Below are 18526 nucleotides of genomic sequence, written 5' to 3' on the forward strand. Positions count from 1 at the left end.
TCCACTCTGCAATGTTCATCTTAGCGTTTGGTTTCCCATTTCCTCTGCGGTAATTGGCAAAACGACACCTTCAGGAGCTGGAGTGCTGTGTGTTGTGGACTTCTAACACCAGAGAGAAGTTTTCCTTGATGCCAGATTAGTCGATGTCTCCTCTCGCAGTTTTCTTACTATGTTTGTGTACCGTGTACCACCTCAGATGCGGTTGTGTGGCATCAAGGCATTTGGGACATGTGCATTCTCCTCACGTTCAGCTCCAGACAGGCTTCTGGTGCAAGACTGAGTGGCGATGATTTTATTTTAAATGCTGTAGCACCACTGGGCTGCACAAATATGTCATAGAAATGATAATCTTTTTACTGATGTTATTGGTTCTAATAGATGTAGTTCTACAAGGTGGTATCCTTTAGATGGTTCATTCTCTCCTGCTATAAAGATGGGTTCAGTTTATATATAAGAGCAAAACAGACGATTTCTTGAAAGTATCCTGATGTATTAATAGAAGTGCTGTAACTCAGTGTGCGGCTCCCACATCAAACTGGGGTCTGGCTTGTGCCTTTAGCTCAGACCCTTTTGGAAATCCACTGACTTACACACCTTATTTATATTTCATCCAGTGAAACTGGTAAGTATTAATAAGCTAATTCAATTAGTAAATTTTCTTCTATTTATGCTTTCTGTATTGACTTTTAAACCTCAAGTTGGTTGGTTGGTTGGCTCTTTTTACTTTAAAATTGTTTAAATGCACATAACTGTCCATTGCACTGTTTCTTCCTAAAAATCTACTTTTCTGGGGTTTTTTTATGTGATTATCTTGATATGAGAAGTTTCCAACCCTGCAGGTGGAAAGGAAAGGAAAGGAAAGGAAAGGGAATATTAGTCTTCCTAATGGATCTAAAACTACTATAAGCCTATCTATTTATAATAAATGCTGTAATAATCATATGTGCACATTAGGTTCAACACAGGTTTTATAAATTGACACGGTACCTTGAAAAAGAATCCATCCAACAGGCTTTGAAGTTAAAGAGACGTAAGACTCCTGGGCCAAATCCAGTATTAGGAGATGTTTCATTTTCACAAAGTGCTTTAATCCAATTTACTAATTGCTTTGAGGACTCAGCATGTGGAGTTCTGCATGATAAGTAGTATATAAAAATATATATATTTTAAAGGAGATTAACTTCATTTTAAGGGCATATTTTTTAACTCTGTCTATCCCTTCAATGAAGCAATTTATCAGTTTTTTCAAACACTGCTAAATTAGTTGTCCAAATGAGTTATTTTTTACCACTTATTACTTTTCCCAGGTTCAGGGAGCAAGAATATAGTCTGTACTTATATATAGAAATTTACATTGTATATAAAAAATCAGATGTGTGAAGAGTTTATTTTGATTTTCCAAATCAAGCCTACATAATTAGACACTCTCTGGGAAGGTTTTTGAGTTCACACGCTATTTCTGATAACATTGCACCCAGCTCCATATCCACGTGTGAGAGCCGGTGGTGGGGATGGTGTGGCTTTGTCTGGGCAGGGAGGACACACAAAGCTCACTGCTTTACCAAAAAAAGCCGTTTTTAGGAGGAGAATGGCTTTGGAATCCCAAAAGGTGGGACAGGTCTCGTGTGTGCCCGTGAGCAAAGGGGACACGTGCGGGGACAGGATGGTGTGGGCTCCCTGCAGGATGCGCTTCCTTCATGTTCTATGGACGCTCGGAGCTCTGGGGCCTCACATACTTGTGATTAAAATGTACAGCCCTCTAAACACTCGCTGCTAATCCAGAGGTAGCTGGGTGACTCGAGGGATTAGAAAACAGGCTTAAGAGTGACTTGCATAGCCACAGCGCTGGTTTGCAGCTTACTCGAATTCCACAGAAATTAGTGAAATGGTTGAGTTCATAGGTTGAGTTCAGTTCTCCCATTTGGGTGGGAAGAGCCTGAAGGGTCCCGTATCAGCCTTTATGCCAAGATTTCTGAAATACAAATGCTGAGAATATTTTGCACAAAAATAAGTGAAAGTCAAGATCAAATAGATCTTCAGAAAGCCGTAGAAGAATGTCTTGTGGAACTGCCTCAAAATACTTCAGTGATGTTGTTCATCCAATTATAAAAGTCCTGGTCATATGAGTCAGTGTTAGGCTTTAAATTTCTCCAGAAAGCTGGAAAGTATTGTGATCTGGGGTTTTAGATAAGCTTATCTCTATAGGGGCAGGGAGGGGGGTACTAACGAGTTTGAGTCAGAAGAAAATAGGTTATGCACATCCTGGGTTTTTTTGTGCATTTCTCCTATTCATCTGACTGTCAGTTTGCTAAATGTTAATCGTCTTCTGCAGGATAAGAATCAGCATGTTTTCAACTCCTAATATTTGACCTTTTAAACATTCAGTGTTTTTGATTCAGGATATACTCATTATCTCTCGTCTTCTCAAGTAAGATTGAAAATGCAGAAAACTAATTAGAGAACAGATCAATAATGTCAGAGTTTCACTCAACTAGCATACATTATAAAAGACCGAGTTACCTAAATCACTATGGGTGATGGTTTTCTGGGATACACGAGATGTGAGAAAAGAGAATTGCTGGTGAAAATTACTAATAAAAGGAGAGAGAATTTTCTGTTACGGCCCAGGCTGTGACCTGGGCTTCACAATGAGATGGTAAGTAACACAGAAATGCAGTATGAGAAGAGACATGACATCTTGTAAGGTGAGGCCCCTCAGGAATGGATTTTCCTGTGATTTCTGAGAGATTAGGGATTCCAACCCAGGAAAATGGTGGATGATTTTAAAGAGAAAAGGTCATTTACGTTTGGTATTGGATTATCATGCTACAAATGGCCATTCCTGCTCTAGGTGTCTCTGAGCTGTCAGACAGGTGGTTCCGTTTGCTGTGCTGTTCCTTTTCTTATCTGTAAAGAATGAGAGTGAATCCCTTCTCCTACTCCTCTGTGTCTGTTCAGAGGATCACAGAACCTGTGCCTTGCTGTGCAGCTGTTCACTGACTGACCTCGCAGGGAACCCAGCTGGAACTCCTGGATGCCTCCATATAGAAACCATCATATTGTCCTCTCGCCATGTTCAGCTCAGAGGATTGTCACTAGCGATTATATTCGGCGTTATGTGTGAGGGTGCCAAGACCCCCAGGGTCATCTCATTATTCTACTGGAAATAAAACCCGAGCACTGATTACTGGTACTTACGTAATAATAATCAGCATTTCTGGTTGGAATGAACAGAAATGTGTTCATCCATGGATGGTTTTACTGGTCATGCATACAGTTTACTAACAATGTGTTTTGGCTGCAGATATAAGTAAGAATCAGCTGAATTCCATCACTTGTTATTTTTAGAATGGCAGTGCCATTTCTTGCTTCTGGGCATATCCATGTAACTGTGCCAGCTCCGGCGGAATAATGGGGTTGCAACAGGAGGCAGAATTTGGGTACCAGAAGTCTGTCTTCCATTTGTTAGTGTGTTAAGAGTAAAACAAAACCCAGGGCTGTAAAAGGGTGGCCTGTTAGTGTGACTCATAGCTATTCCTGCGTTTTGAATAATCAGTAATAATTATTAATAAGAGGTAAACCAGGTTTGCATTACTAAGCAGCATTTGTTACACCAGCTTGCAGCTGTAAGAAAAGCTGATTGCGTAGCGATGTGGTATAACGGCACGCTGTATTGGAACCGGCTACACCAGCTCCTTCTGTACTCATGCTGCAAGAACCTCACCAATAAAGCCGTATCTGAGTACCAGAGGAGCCGGGTAGTTTGGCATTGTGAGCCAGCATCCTGCCTGGTGCAGGTGCTGCGGGGCCTCCTCCAGGAGGTGCAGAGCAGAGAACGAGAAGTACTTCTCATGTGCTCTTTGAATAATCGGGTTTAGTGGTCCTTGTAAATTAATGCCATTTCTGTTAAATTATATTGCCATTGTTAAAAGAGCAAATCCAACTCTTTTCCAATACAATTCTTGATAGATTAAATTAATATTACCCCTACAGTTGCTTTGTCTTCAGCGTATACTTTTGATTCAAGTGCATTTTTCTTGTGGCTGAACTGCATTGCACTGTAAATAAAGGAGCTTGGGAAGTCCTTGTCCGTGTTTGGTCTTGGATTTTGCTGTCTCATGAGTGAACTGGAAGTTGTAGAGTCTGTCAACCAATTCCTGTGTCAGTGAACTAACACATCAATGTGTTTGCAGGGTCAAGCTGTTGCTCAGCTCTGTTCAACTATTCCCAATGTCACTGTTTTTGGAACAGCGTCTTCTTTCAAACATGAGGCGATCAAAGACTCGGTAACTCACCTGTTTGACAGAAATGCAGACTACGTTCAAGAAGTAAAAAGGTAATATTTTCTTTTCCTGAGTGAGGGTTGTATAGTATATGGCAAAATACTATGAAAGACACCAGGCTGATCATATTTATGGGAAGAGATTACACTTTTGAGTTTGTGAACTGTAGTTTATTCCAGATATTCCATCTGCCCACTACAAGGGACAGGACAACAAGCATCTTCCTATTTCTTCATAAGCAACATGAACTTTGTTAGCCCATGTTCGTACTTGGACATCTATTACAAGCAAAGTACATTAAGTGAAAAAGAATAAAGGATGTACTTAGCTATTATCTGCCTATGTGGTAGCTCGCTGTAACGCACCAAGACACCTTCAGTAAGTTATCCAGGTTTTGGAGTTCTCTGGTGTTTTTCCATCTGCCTGGGTTTTTATCTGCTGCCAGGGATTGATATCGGAGCACATGATGTCTGTTTTAACTCCAGATCCTTAGATTTTGTTTGTTTGCATTCAGATTAGAATCATCCCGTTGCCTTTTGAAGTCATCATGTGTGTTTCTATTCACGTGCTTTCAAATACTTTGTTTTCCAGTTTGTCTAACTGTTTTTAGATATAGATGTTGACGCAGGTGCTGAAATTTTAGAATTGATAAAAAAATCAGGAAAAACTGTCTTTTTGATTTTAGTTGTCAGACAGATAAGAATAATGTTTTCCCTTCATCTTGTGTCTGTCAAAATACCAGGTGACATAGCTGAGTATAAACCAAGAACCTTCCGAAAGCAGCACCCCAGGGTAGCACAGCTGATGGGCTTCCTGTCAAACTTACACACTCCTCAGGGTGACAGGCCAGGTCTTGGAAGGTCTCCAGCCCTCCGAAAGGGCCTTTGGGCACCGTAGACCATTGAGCAGGTAGCAGAGCAGGCTGGTGTTGGAGGAGAAAGCGGCGTGTCCTGCTGCTCTTTCCAGAGCACTCCAAGGGCTTAGAGAACCCTTGAAATGATCCATCACAAAGGAAGTTTTATATCAAAGGAAAATTGTTCCAGATGGGAAGTTTGACCAAACAAGAGAGCACTTGTCCAGCAGGTGACACCCCTGCCGTTTTCTTACAGCTCAGAAGAACTGCAGCACGTTTCTCCTGCCCTTTGATAGACTTTCTCGGGGGAACTATACCCACCTAAGTGTTTTCTTGCCCCTGGAAAGCTGCTGTAGCGAGAAGGCTGAATTGTAGCAATCCTCACTTTACAAACATTGTTTTGGCAAGAAAGAATGCTTGAAAACTTTAATCAGAGTTCAGCGCCAACCTTAATCCCAACTCTTGGCAGGGGCGGCGGATCTGACCCCAGCGGTATGTGATGTGGGTGCAGATAGAACAGGAATCGGTGTTTAAAAAAGGAATAAAGCTCCTTTAACTGCTGATGGGTTTATGGTTACACATAGTGTTGGCTGCTTCTGCCCTTCACCAGGACAGTTCTTCCTGGGGCAGTTCCTGACAGCAGCCCTGACGCTGGGTGACAGACCGTAGTGACTGAAACCTCAAGGAGACTGGTTATGAAGGGGTGGAATTCTGCCCTGTTAAGTCTGTTCAGATCCCTTTTGGTGATCCTGCATTTTTCACCTGCTTTTTCACTTCTCAATAGACCAATGAGGCAGAGAACTAGTGGGTACAAAAGATAAAATGTAGATGCAACGAGCTAGTTTGTGCTTCTTTCCTAGTGTAGAGGTGTGTGGTGGTAGCACAATTGATAGTCCTGGTTGCAAGTTAGAACTGGCACCCTGTAGATGTTGGGATGGTGTTACGGATCAGCCCGTGTCACGCTGGCTGACTGGTCCTCTGCATCCTGTTGTACAGTGACATTTCTTTCTTGCTGTTTAGAATCTCGACAGATGGAGTAGATATTGTTTTGGACTGTCTGTGTGGAGAAAACACTGGGAAAGGCCTCAGTCTTCTCAAACCACTTGGGACTTATATTTTATATGGTAAGTGGAAAAAGCCAGGTACATTTTTCAAAACTAAAGCTTTTCAAAGCTTAAAATCTCTTAAAATCCCCTCTTAAAATCTTTGGGAAATGGAGGCCGCCACATTATACTTTTTCAACTTGGCCATTTCCAAACAAGGATTTTACTGAAGCCGAGCATGAACTAAGTTATCGAGAAACAATACGTAATACAAAGGCAATTTTAAAAATTAAAATAAAAAGTAAAAATTCAGAAGTGAAACTGAACATACGTTCCAGATTGTTAAACGTTACTGGGTAACACAGGAGAAGTGTAGGAGAAAGCGTGGATCTCCCATTCTGCACACCATGGGAATCCCAGCATGGCCAAGGAAACTGTGAGCTAGTTCTACAGATACAGTGAAAGGACACGTGTGTGCTGATCGCTGCTAAATAACAGTGTGTCAGAGACAAATGGCATTGCACTGCAGAGAAGGAGAGAGCTATAGACGAGTTTTGGTGTCAGGGTGCTTAGTAGCACTTAACCCGTTACTGGTTTTGGAAGACTGATAGATTTCTGTTGTCACCTCACAATACCTATAATCTTGTAGGGCTCCGTCAGCTTGGCCTCTTTGTTATTTATTCCCAGAGTATAAGGACGTCTACCTTTTAAACCTGGGGAGAATATTTGTTTCTTAAATATGAATAATGGAAATGATTTTATGTATAATAAATGGTCTGCTTGTCAGCATGTAATAAGTTGTGTGTGCATGTCCTCATCTTTTACAGGTTCATCTAACATGGTTACTGGGGAGACAAAAAGCTTCTTCAGTTTTGCAAAATCAGTAAGTGTCCCAGTGCTGCGCTTCTGCTCTTTCCTCTAACCTCAGTCTTTTCTGTAGCGTTTTCATCTTCATACTCACCCATCTCTCCTAAGTTGTTACTTCTGATGTCCCTAAAGAGAGCGTTTTTCTGACTGCAGTGTGGCCTGAGGTTTTCTCCTGGTACGACAGCTGGGCAGGAGCTGGATCTGTGTGCAGTGCACATATGAATTGTTTGCTATCGGACGTATATCTCTTAGCCAGGTTTGAAGTTTGATGGCATTACTTATTTACTTATGGCAGAGTATCATATCCGTACATATGGATAACTGTACCCTGTAGGTCCCTCATATCTGTCAGGACAGTGCAATGAATTAAAGGAGATATTAAAGGGATATATCTCTTCAGATGGTGCTTGTGTCCAGTTATCTTCAGCTTTTCAGAAGTTCTGTATGGAAACACATTTTTCACTTCTCCGTGTTCATGTCAAGTAACATCAGAGACAATGATGTTGCCTTTGTTTCCTAAGTGATGATGGTTGTAGCAAAACAATCTTTGTTATTGTTGTGCATTTGTGAACTCAAACAACATAATCTTTACTATGCATCTTTTTACTGTTTATATTAACATATCCAGATGGGTGCAATTTGCAGGCTAGGTTGGCCCAACAGAATCAGTTTCAACTGAAGTGTTTTTCAGATAGTGCTGCTATTTATTGACTGCATAAATACCAAATTGGATCAATTTTAAAAATGAAAGTATAACCAATTTCTTTATGTAATTACACTGTAAAATTAACTCATAAAAATTGTATGCAAATTTTAATTAAAAATTGACCCATTCAAATAAAATTTCCGAGGAAGTGAAATCTCAGTCTCAAGGATGCTCTTGGGCTAAATGAGATAAAATAATTTCATTAGACATTATGCGGCTTGTTCAAATATCACAAACAATAATGGTTGAAAAGTAACTGGAAGCTTCTGAGCAGGGTGTAGTTGCCTTGGTTTTGAGCAGCAGGGAGAAGAAGGGAGGTCCAGGTTCTTCACTTCTAGAGCCATGTCCTAAACCCAGACCTGTTGCTGTTCTAAGACGCAAATCTTATGCGACACAGGGTTGTGTTTGTGTCCCCACGGCAGTCAGCTGTGTACCTTTTGTCTTTTTCCTAAATACAGTCCCTAGTGCTTCTCTTGGCTGGTGCTTCAGCTCTGCCAGATGAGTCGTGTGTCACATCTGCCCCGACAGTTCCCTTGTCAACTTTTCTGTTCATTTCTTGACAGATGTTTCTCTAACCCTGTTGTTTATTGCTTTCCAGTGGTGGCAGGTTGAGAAAGTAAATCCTATCAAGCTGTACGAGGAGAACAAAGTCATTGCTGGATTTTCCCTATTGAATCTACTTTTTAAACAGAATCGAGGTGGCCTGATCAAGGGTGTGATGGACAAACTCCTAAATCTCTATACCAATAAGAAGATCAAGCCTGTGGTTGATTCATTATGGGCTTTGGAAGAGGTAGGAGCAAAATTTCTTTCCTCATTTCTGAAATATATGGAGTGTTAGATGTAAGATTAGATTTAAATATGTTTTGTGGTTGTTAATGTAATCTCCTTTTTAGTTTGTGCACAAGTCATCTCCAAAGCCCTTGCTATTCAAAAACTCCATGATCCAGAGTTATCCACACGTTTCTCTAATATTTCTGGAGTTTAGAATGCTCTGTGCAAAGTTCTTCAAAATACTACTAATAATCTTGCCTTTTCAATCTTAGACAACTGCTTCTGTTTCCTAAGTGCATGAAACATGTGACTAACAAGCGCAGATGTTATAGTTGAAAACAACTTAAAACCTATTCTGAGCAAAAGATGTAATATGTAAGCTTTAGTTTCAGTGTTATATGTGTGCTAGCAAACCTTGGAAGCCTGGAGGTTTTCAGGAAGTTACTGAAAATATATTGCAGGCAGTCAAATCAAGAATCACTTTTAAAGCAAGTTACATTTGTGGAGTATGGGGGTTTTGGCTCTTTTTTCTTTCTAATTGCTCAGCTCTCATTAAAAATCTGTAAAGAGGCTGACGTGATCATAGCCTGGGCAATTACAAGCTTCTTGACCAAAACACTGGTTCCTAAGACCTTTTTACTTAAGATGCTAATAAATGAATGCAAGTATTTTTGGACGTGTGAACAGACAAGACATGAATGTATATAGAAACTGCATGATTATAGTAGCACTGCCAGATTAGTATTTGTGGTTTATGTGTTTGTGAAGCGCACTGAGCCTGACACGACTGAAGATGCACCATCTGCTAAGAGCTCTGCTGAGTGTGAATAGAGCTGAATTGTGGTCGTATCATTGTGTGGTTGCTATTCAGAAGGTGCTGCCACAAAATTCAGCCTGTGTTCGAACACATTAGCTGGTATTAAGCACGGATCCATGACGCAGTAATAACCGTCAGGCTTAATACACTAATAATATGTATTTTATTAAGATTTTGCATGCCCTGCGGGCAGGGTTTTGAGCTCAGCTTGTTGTTCATTATTCAAGTGGCGTTAAAGCAGCACTGTTGCCACGGACACAAGTGAGATAACTTGAGTTGTGTGGTGGGACTCCACAGCCTGGGCCGGTTCTCGGGGTGGGATGCGTTGCATGTTCACTGGGGCTTGTACGTGCCTGAGCCAGGTTATACGACAAGGCTTGTTCTGCCTCAGGTTGCGCTGCTGTGGGAACTATATGTCTCTTTATGCTATCCCTATATCTGCGCCAGCGTACCCCAACGTGCTGCTTCGTAGGGTACAGCAGATGCAAACGGTCCAGTGCGATATGGGCTCCGTTTTTTCCTTTCCAGCAAAAGAGAGAGGAATGACAACTTCTCCAGGAATCTCTTAATGTTCTCTCAATGGCCACCTGAGGCCACACTGTCACCGGTGGCAACTGGGTGGAAGCCTCTGCTGTCACTGGTGGCAACTGGGTGGAACCCTGGGGTTTCACCAGCCAGGGGTGCCCCAGGGAAGTCAGATGTTGTGATAAAGAGCAGCTGGCTGAGGCAAGATGGAATTCTCCACTGTTATCTGAAAGGAGAGCACTTTGAAGAGCCGTGTAAAATGGAAATGGGATCAGATTTAGGTTTTTGATGTGTATTTAGTTATTTAATAAGCTTACAAAATATTTTTAAAATGTAAGGTGCACTAGTCTCTAGATAGGTCATTATGCAATTTCTTTGCTCATGTAAATATGCACTTCTTTTTGTGTATTGGTGAGTAAGAAAAGTATAATTAAAATAGTAACAATAGCTTAAAAAATCTTGATCAAGGACATAGCATGAAAAATTACATGTGGCAAGCTGATCTTAATAGTCAAGATGATGGGAATTTGTTGGGAGACTTCTGTTTGATAACATTTCATCTAACATTTGGCAGTAACATGCACCATCCCTACCGTTAGATTGTGAAATATGTAAATACATCTGTTAAAAAGCGCAGTCTAGAAAACTACAGCTCATTTATCATGCCTGCTCGCTTGCCATGAGCTATCTGGTAATTTGCAAAGAAGATGTGTGGCTCCTATCTGCAGGGATGTAACGGTGCTAGAGATGTCCCCAGCTGATTGCCAGGGATGACTGAAATATTACTCATTCAGGGCATTGTCATTTGGGGGATATATTTTTGTGGATATAAAAATAACTTAGGGCTGACTCTCAGGTTGATATGATACACAGAAAAATGTGTCATAGCTGAGGACTAATAGGAACCAGACTGAAGAAACGTTGGTATGTATTTTTGTTCTTTTTCGGGAGATTTTTAACTCCGTAGCACTAACACCTTATTCCTTCAGAGCCTGCCGTCTGATTGCTTTCATTGCCTATCGAGTGAGCCTGATTTTCTCCAAATGTCCGCTTTCATTTAACCATTCTCAGTAGGCTTCATTAGAGACTGAACCAATATGACCAGTTTTTACCACTGATATTTCCTGAGGAAATTTCCTGACCCGTAAGATTACTGAGAATAAATACGTTTAACTAGAGAGTGGCAGAAAGGTGGGCTCTCTGTGTGGCATTTGAAAAGGAATGATTGAATAGTTTCCTATGGAAGAATATCACCCTCTCCAGAGGCCCATGGGAGAATCCATTTGTCCTCTGACCAGTCATTGTGCCACAGAGCTGAGCTTGAATCCATGACTAGTCATTGTGCCACAGAGCTGAGCTTGAATCCATGGCTATTCATTGTGCCATAGAGCTGAGCTTGAATCCATGACTAGTCATTGTGCCACAGAGCTGAGCTTGAATCCGTGACTAGTCATTGTGCCACAGAGCTGAGCTTGAATCCATGACTAGTCATTGTGCCACAGAGCTGAGCTTGAATCCATGACTAGTCATTGTGCCACAGAGCTGAGCTTGAATCCGTGACTATTCATTGTGCCATAGAGCTGAGCTTGAATCCATGGCTATTCATTGTGCCATAGAGCTGAGCTTGAATCCATGACTAGTCATTGTGCCATAGGGCTGAGCTTGAATCCAGCAAGTGACATTCAAAATGAAACCTGGTTTTCTTCCAAAACTGTGTTACAGCACAATTTGTTTTTCAATCGTGTATCAGTTGCAACAGCCATTTGAGTATCAGAGCTGAAAAGCATCTTTGGAGTCTGAAAAGACGAGGAGTTACATCTATGGTGGTATCGCCTTTTGCTGCTTAGGTCTGGGTGGGACAGGACCACTTCCTGCATGATGACCCCCAAATCGAGGGCTTTACGTTCTAGTGCTTTTGAGAACAGCCAGGGAAAGGTTTTGTGTCTGATTTAATAGGTCTCTGTGAACTGTGTAAAAAAGATTTCATTGTTCTGAAAGCCTAGCATGCTTCCTTGAGCAGCACCTATTTCTTAATACTTTCTGCAGGAGTACACCGTTTGAATTTAAAAGAATATATTGAATAGATAGTGTTGTAATTGCACTGAGATTTTGCATTTTAAAATGATTCTAGTGACAGCAGTACAGGGTTTAGAGAATGTTATTAGATTCCCATTTGTCTGTCGTGTTGTAGTGTGTGTTAAGTGATGTCTAGCTGATTGTCAAATAATATTCAAGATAGCAATGTTCAGGAATTATTAGATAGACTTAGCTTGATTCTGTTCCTGTTGAACAGCGAAGGTTTGTCTGAGTGTCAAGGAGACTATTCGAGTTAGGATATAATCCCTTCCAGTGTTGTGATTTCTCTGTTTTAGGGCCTCATGCAAAGGCCATGGAAGTCAGCGGGAGGACTCCCAGTTTCTCTGGCCTTTGTTTCGGGATGACAATGCTCGGCCTCTTCAGAGCAGTCTGCTTAACCTACTGCTCGACTGAACAGAGAGTGGGACAGAGTTTATTCTGGATGGAAACTTAGAGGTGACTCAGTTTTCTTCAGTGCATCAGACTATTGCTGACACAAGGGGGATCAGGATCCAGACTACTGCTATGGAGCAACACTACTTGTTGTATTATCTGGTGGCTTGGGAGGGTAATTTTTATCTCAGCTTTACATCCATAAATCCTTATAAAGTCAAGTCTGTTCTCAAGCTGGCCATCAGAGCCATTTTATGATGTTAATGCAAGAAGGATTCCGCTAAGAGAGACAGTAACAAAATCTGTAGATACTTTAAAAACGTAAGTCTAACTGGGGAATTCTTCATCATGAGATAAGTCATACCATAAATTAGCTGCTCTTGAGATTTCTCGCTATTTTGCAGCTATTTGTTTATGCATTAGAGTGTTTAAAAGACGACATAATTTGTACATGGTGCATGCTTACAATACTGTTCCGTAGTAAAAAGCTGATTGTTTGATAAGATTGCATTTCACTACAAATAGTACAGTTTGAATTAGAATCACTATTCAGTGAATATTTGTTGAGCTTTGTGATTGTTTCTTTGTTAGTAACTACTTATCTAGTCCTTAATTTGCAGTTAGTCACTCTTCTTTGTTCTGATTAACTTGTAGTGTGCATTTATGCATTAGCATTCTCCTCAGGGTCTGTGAATCTTAGGCTTTACACCATAGACAATTCTAGATTATTAAGCAGGATAAAAACGGAAGGTTCTCAAAAAATCCAGAGTGTTGAATAAAAATGCATATGTTGCACCTTTCTATTCTGTTTCTTCAGCTTTTTGTAATTGCAAAAGAAAATATATACTCACAATAGAATGGGTTATTGACACAAAAGTTACGTGCGCCTTTGTTGGTGACTTACAGCAGTTAAAAGTAGCACTTGAGAGCGTGTAAACCAAAACTCACCAATTCTTGCACATGAACGGCCAGTCAGGAAGGTGACTGCAAACTATGGCCCATGTCACCCGAATATCTGCATGCCCCCTTCCCTCATGCTGTTCAAAAATCACTCTGTGTGTCAGAATGTTTTCAGGCTTGGGCTATTTTGGTCCATTTGGGTGAGCAGTGAGATCATGGACAGTCATCCTGACTGCAGATCTGTTTTCTGGACCAAAGGATTCATTACGTCTTGTCTCTCAAACGATTCAAGGAGTGCACTGTAGCACAGTAGTAATGGTATCCAGGACCTGTAGTGCCAGGAGGAATCATGAAGATACTGAAACCTGTGGAATGGAGTTGCTACTTACTCTTAAAAAGAAAGGGGATAATGTGATACCAATAGTACAAGGTCAGGCCAGTAGCTTACAGTAAGCACTGAGCATCACCCTGTGTCGCTGGCTTGCAGTGCTAATGTAATCATGTTCGTACCAACTCCGTACTTCACAAGTCAGAATGCAGCAGCTGTAGCCCAGATCCAGCAATACGTTTTGCCACTCAGCTGTGATTGAAATCAGTGGAATCAAGGCACTAAATACACTTATGGTCAAGCCTCGTGGATCTTGGTAGAGGTATCAGAAGACTCTAATGCCTGTGGTCAGTGCATAGACTGTTTTTGACTGGAAAGAGCCCTGCTCCTTTATTTAGTTTGTAAAGATCAATGCATTATCAGTCAAAGGGTGGTTTGGTTTTTTTTTGGCTGCCTCATTATGAGACATGTTGCAGGTCTAGCTGTAAATATGATTTTCATAACAGTGAGAGTCCCTTGTCTTGAAGCCAGAGCTTTTCTTTATAGCAAACTGCTAAGGAAAAATCAAGCTGTGTTTAAGAACCTGAACCTGAAAGGAGTGCAGTGCAACTGATGACATTATGGTATCATTATGGAATACCTGCTGATACCATAATTTCCTTTAAAAGAAACATTTTCTCCTAAGTTGCTGTTCTCACGTACTTTCTGTGCTCCGCATTAGTTTTCAATATCATCAGCATGCAGACACCTTGCAGCTGAGATCCCAGTGCTACCAAGTACCAATCCAGTGATGGGAACTGGAGGAAGAACATTCCCGTGCAGGATTTGTAGCGTGTTTTGGGGAGGGCAAAGCCACCGCGATGTGTCTGTTTTAAGCGCTGCTCTGTGGCTTCAAAGGATTCAGCTACTCTCAACCTGGTTTTTTATCCACTGGACTCATCCTCTGGTATAAATTATCATATCAGCGTATGCTTTATATATCAATTATATCAACATTTGGAGGCAAGGGGAGAGGAAATCTGTCATCTGTGGTAGCTGAATAGTAACACTGACCCCCCTAAAGCAGAGACTTCATTTCATCAAAAGCTGTTCTTGTCCTTTACTGATCCTACCTTTAGGGCAAAGAGACTTTCATCTGTCACTATAGTAAGATGGAGAGAAAATGGACCCCTTAGTTACTTTTAACATAGTAAGAGGATAATCTAATAATATCAGCTCAGGCTGGTACCTTGTTATGAATGCTAAATGCCATCTTGTGCCTTTTAGTGTGTGTGTGATAATGTAATAATGGCATGTGCAGGTTTTTCTCCCTGTTTTGGTTTAATGAGAACAGATTATTCAGCTGAAGAAATGACACCTGTTTTGAAGTCAAGTGACTTCTGTAACATTTAAAACCTGTATTTGTTCTTCAAAATACTCAAGTAACCTCGAGTAACATGATAAAAGTGGAAGTTAATTTACAACCCAAGTACTAACTCACCTTGAAATACAGAAAATAATAATTGTTCCCTAACAATAAAACCATTTACTTTGCAGTCTTATATTGTAGCAAGAGGGAAAAGTAACTCCTATGAGAACGCCCCCAAACATGCTGGTGTCCCCTTTGCTGTGATGGCTCCTCTGGTGTCACTGTGCAGGATCTGCTGGCTTTGATGCTGCAGATGTTTCTGTGACAGTCCTGGATTTGCAGTTGTCCATGAACCGCTTTCCTGATGCACAGGTATTAGCTCTGCATAGATCCTGTCCTGTGATGCTGCCACAGAACAGTCTTTGTTCATCCGACGTCTGAGATCCTGTTCCCTTTGACTGTATAAAATGAACATCTATAGTTCAAAGTAAATGTAGATGTTGTATCTGTACATCACCGTTGTTTCTTTGTATACAAACAAGTTTAATACAAGCTTCATGCAGCTGTCAAAGCTCAGAGAAATGCAAGGAGCTGTATCTTACTGATGTAGCAGGTTTCACAAGAGAGAGAGGGGGGAAGCAGACTGAGAAGCAACACCTGAATAATTCAGGGTAGCTTGCTTCTGTGTTAACATTCGAATGATACGCAGTTACAGGCCAATATATTTCCCCTCTAAAACATTGTGCATACCTGATTATGGGATCCTCCCTGCTCTTACATGAATTATTAAATTCCTACTAAATGCCTATATAACTTAATTTACATTTCTTCCCCACTGAATGCTGTTTAACAGGACTTCATATCATAATTCTACCCTTCCTACCTTTATCAGCAAGTGATGACATAACCCAGTGATGATGACAGCAATGATGGCAATGTAGCAAGATGATGATTTCATTAAAAGAGTGAGATAGAAAGAAGCAAGATAAGATGGGGATGTAGGTGCTGCAGCTACATAATAAGCCCTCAGATACATGACATTAGCTGTGATTATTTAGCCAGATCAGGTTGGGTAGCCGAGCTGTTTTAAGAATCTCAGACTTCACCAGTTAAGTCATTTAAGTAAGTAAGCAAAGTCAATTATTTTCAATTATTCATAAACGCCGCATAAAATTCAAGCTACATTAATGAATTAAATTAAACAAGTAAATTATTTCAGCTCTGTGCTTTCATTTATTTTGTCATCTTTTCTGGCTTCTGAAATTCAGCTTGTTATATCTAGCCTGCCAGTTGAATACCTGTGTTTAAACTCATTTGTCTTTAGAATGTTCCTTTGTGCATGCTAAGAATATTCATGCTATCATACTCGTTTAATAGACATAGAAAAGTATTTGGCAATATTTCTGATGAACATTGTGGGGTGCGAATGTTGCTGTTACAAAGGTTAGAAGCTGACTAGCGTGAGACTAAACCTCTCTCAATTAACATAAATAAAGCCTGCAGCTACAGCGCTTTTCTGATCTACTTAGTAAGCACTCTGCTAAGAATTAATTAGCGATGGAGATGCACGGGCAGAAAATGGTTTTCTAGAAGGCGTGAGACACTGAAGTGGAAAGTGACTCATGGTACGTGTTTGTGGGTCAGGGCAGATGGTCATTTCTGTTTGTCCTGCTGTGCCGCAGAGATAATCACTGACTGTAACTGCAGGCCAGAGCAAAACAGAGAGGAGACTGGGTTCCTGGGGATAATGTGAGGGTGGGAGGAAACAGGCAGGAAAGTAATATAGGAAGCATTGAGAGATTCCGCTGAAGAAAGCGTGCACCGTTAAAGATAAACTAGTCACGTGCTTTAAATTAGCAGTTCATTAAATTAGCAACAGAAGATTGTATATGGGAAAAACTGGTTTATCATTTGTAAGAAAAAATAAGAATAAACCTGTTACATGGAGGAAGCTGCTGATTAATTACTGTGAAGAAACAGTATTTTACAAGAGTAGTCTTCTTACTGAAATATATTAGCTGGCTTTTGAGTCATAAACGGGAACGCATTCCTTATGTATTGAACTGATGTGGTGGTACTGACCCTTGCAGAAAAGAACCAGACACCTCGCCAGGGAAAGCCTGACCCAGGCAGAGGGGATGCACTTCAGACACCAAAGACACCTTTAAAAACACTAACGTGGATGTTTAACTCCAGGACAGAGTATATTTCTTCAATATTTACCTTGAATGTCTGACTCTAACATGTTTTCGTACACTTCATTTTTACTGTTTGTGTCATCAAACTGAAGCTGTTCTCAAGAGTCAGGAAAATAGGGGTTTGCGGAGTCATTTCCCTATTAAAAAACAATTTCAAGGCTCTTCAGGAAGCCCTAGAGAACAAAAGCTACTTGCCTTGTTAGCTTTGATCCCAACATGCTTAAATTCCTTTTTATTTCTACCTGACAATGCACTGAAACATCTGCCTGTCGTCTCCCACTCTTGCATGCAGGTTGATTCCATATACGCCAATACATTACATTCACCAGCAGAATTAATTTGAAATGGGTTCCAACAGAAAACATACCTTGTGTTCCACAGAGCTGGTCGTACCACTAACTGTCGAGGACTTGTTAGGATTTGGAACAGCGAGTGTTTTCTGTCACTCACGGAAATAACTATTGAATGCCATAAGTGAAAAACTAAATAGTCACCAAAGGAAAACTACTAGAAGTTTTCAAGGACACATTTAGATGCTATTTCATTCTTGTGCTATGCACTAGTGGTGTGTGGAGCTTAAGCCAGAGAGCCTGCGAATGGAACCAAGGAGTCTCCTCTGTCTCAAAAGACCCCGCTCATGCTGCTTTGTTAATGGGTTCGGAAAGGGGGCTCCCCCGTGTCCGGGTGGCCTGGCAGGGGCTGCTAACGTGAGCGATTCAGGGCATCAGGAAGGAGAAACCTGAAGTTTCTGTTAACGTTTCCTAGTGACTGTTTTCATTCTGTCAGAAATGTTTTTCAGTCTCAATTCAGACCTATTTCCCCAGGTGCTAGGGATTTTAAAAAGCCTGAGATGGAAATAATGAAGTCTATTTGGTGATAGTGAGAGAGCTGTGAGATGTCATCCTGTATGTCTGGGACCATACAGAATACAAATGGTTCAGACTCCTTGTGCCTTTGACACTTTCCCATTTCCAGACTGGGAAGTGATCCCTGATTATTTTTGGATGAGGTTTTGACCTCTGATTTGCAAAAAGTCAGGCTAGTTTGGTTTGTTTTCTGGCTCTAATCTGTGATTCTAATACTTCGTTAATCAATGAATGCCTAGAAAGCCATCCAAGGAGTCACTGAAAGAATCCAAAAGATTAGGAGGTAAGAATAAGGACAATATCTCTATTTAAATCTGGTAGGTCCATTTTGTCTAAAAGATGCTACATTGGCAGCACTGGTCCCTGTGGACCATCTTCTGTGGTGGACAGTGAGCAGAAAGGTTAGTGGAGCAGAAGGGGATGAGATGCTTTCAGAGACTGCAAAATTACTGTGGTGGGAAACATCAACAGATACTGTGCCTTCTGGATTTCTACTGTATATTCTAGCTCACATTTTTCTGCTTTTGGGGATGTGGGGTGCTTGGCCTA

The 18526-nt window shown here is 40.9% G+C and overlaps 1 protein-coding gene across 1 annotated transcript in view; it reads left to right on the forward strand.

Annotated features, from left to right (window-relative positions):
* Positions 1–18526, forward strand: part of VAT1L (vesicle amine transport 1 like) — a gene marked incomplete at both ends in the record, with an annotated part of 50628 nt that overhangs the window by 14979 nt on the left and 17123 nt on the right. The window contains 4 exons of the mRNA XM_080351819.1: positions 4194–4336; positions 6157–6260; positions 7007–7062; positions 8351–8545. Of these exons, the coding sequence (XP_080207945.1) occupies positions 4194–4336; positions 6157–6260; positions 7007–7062; positions 8351–8545 (498 nt within the window). The remainder of the gene's footprint in view (positions 1–4193; positions 4337–6156; positions 6261–7006; positions 7063–8350; positions 8546–18526) is intronic.

This window comes from Nesoenas mayeri (assembly GCF_963082525.1).
Source record: "Nesoenas mayeri genome assembly, chromosome: 12".
NCBI classification, from domain to species: domain Eukaryota; kingdom Metazoa; phylum Chordata; class Aves; order Columbiformes; family Columbidae; genus Nesoenas; species Nesoenas mayeri.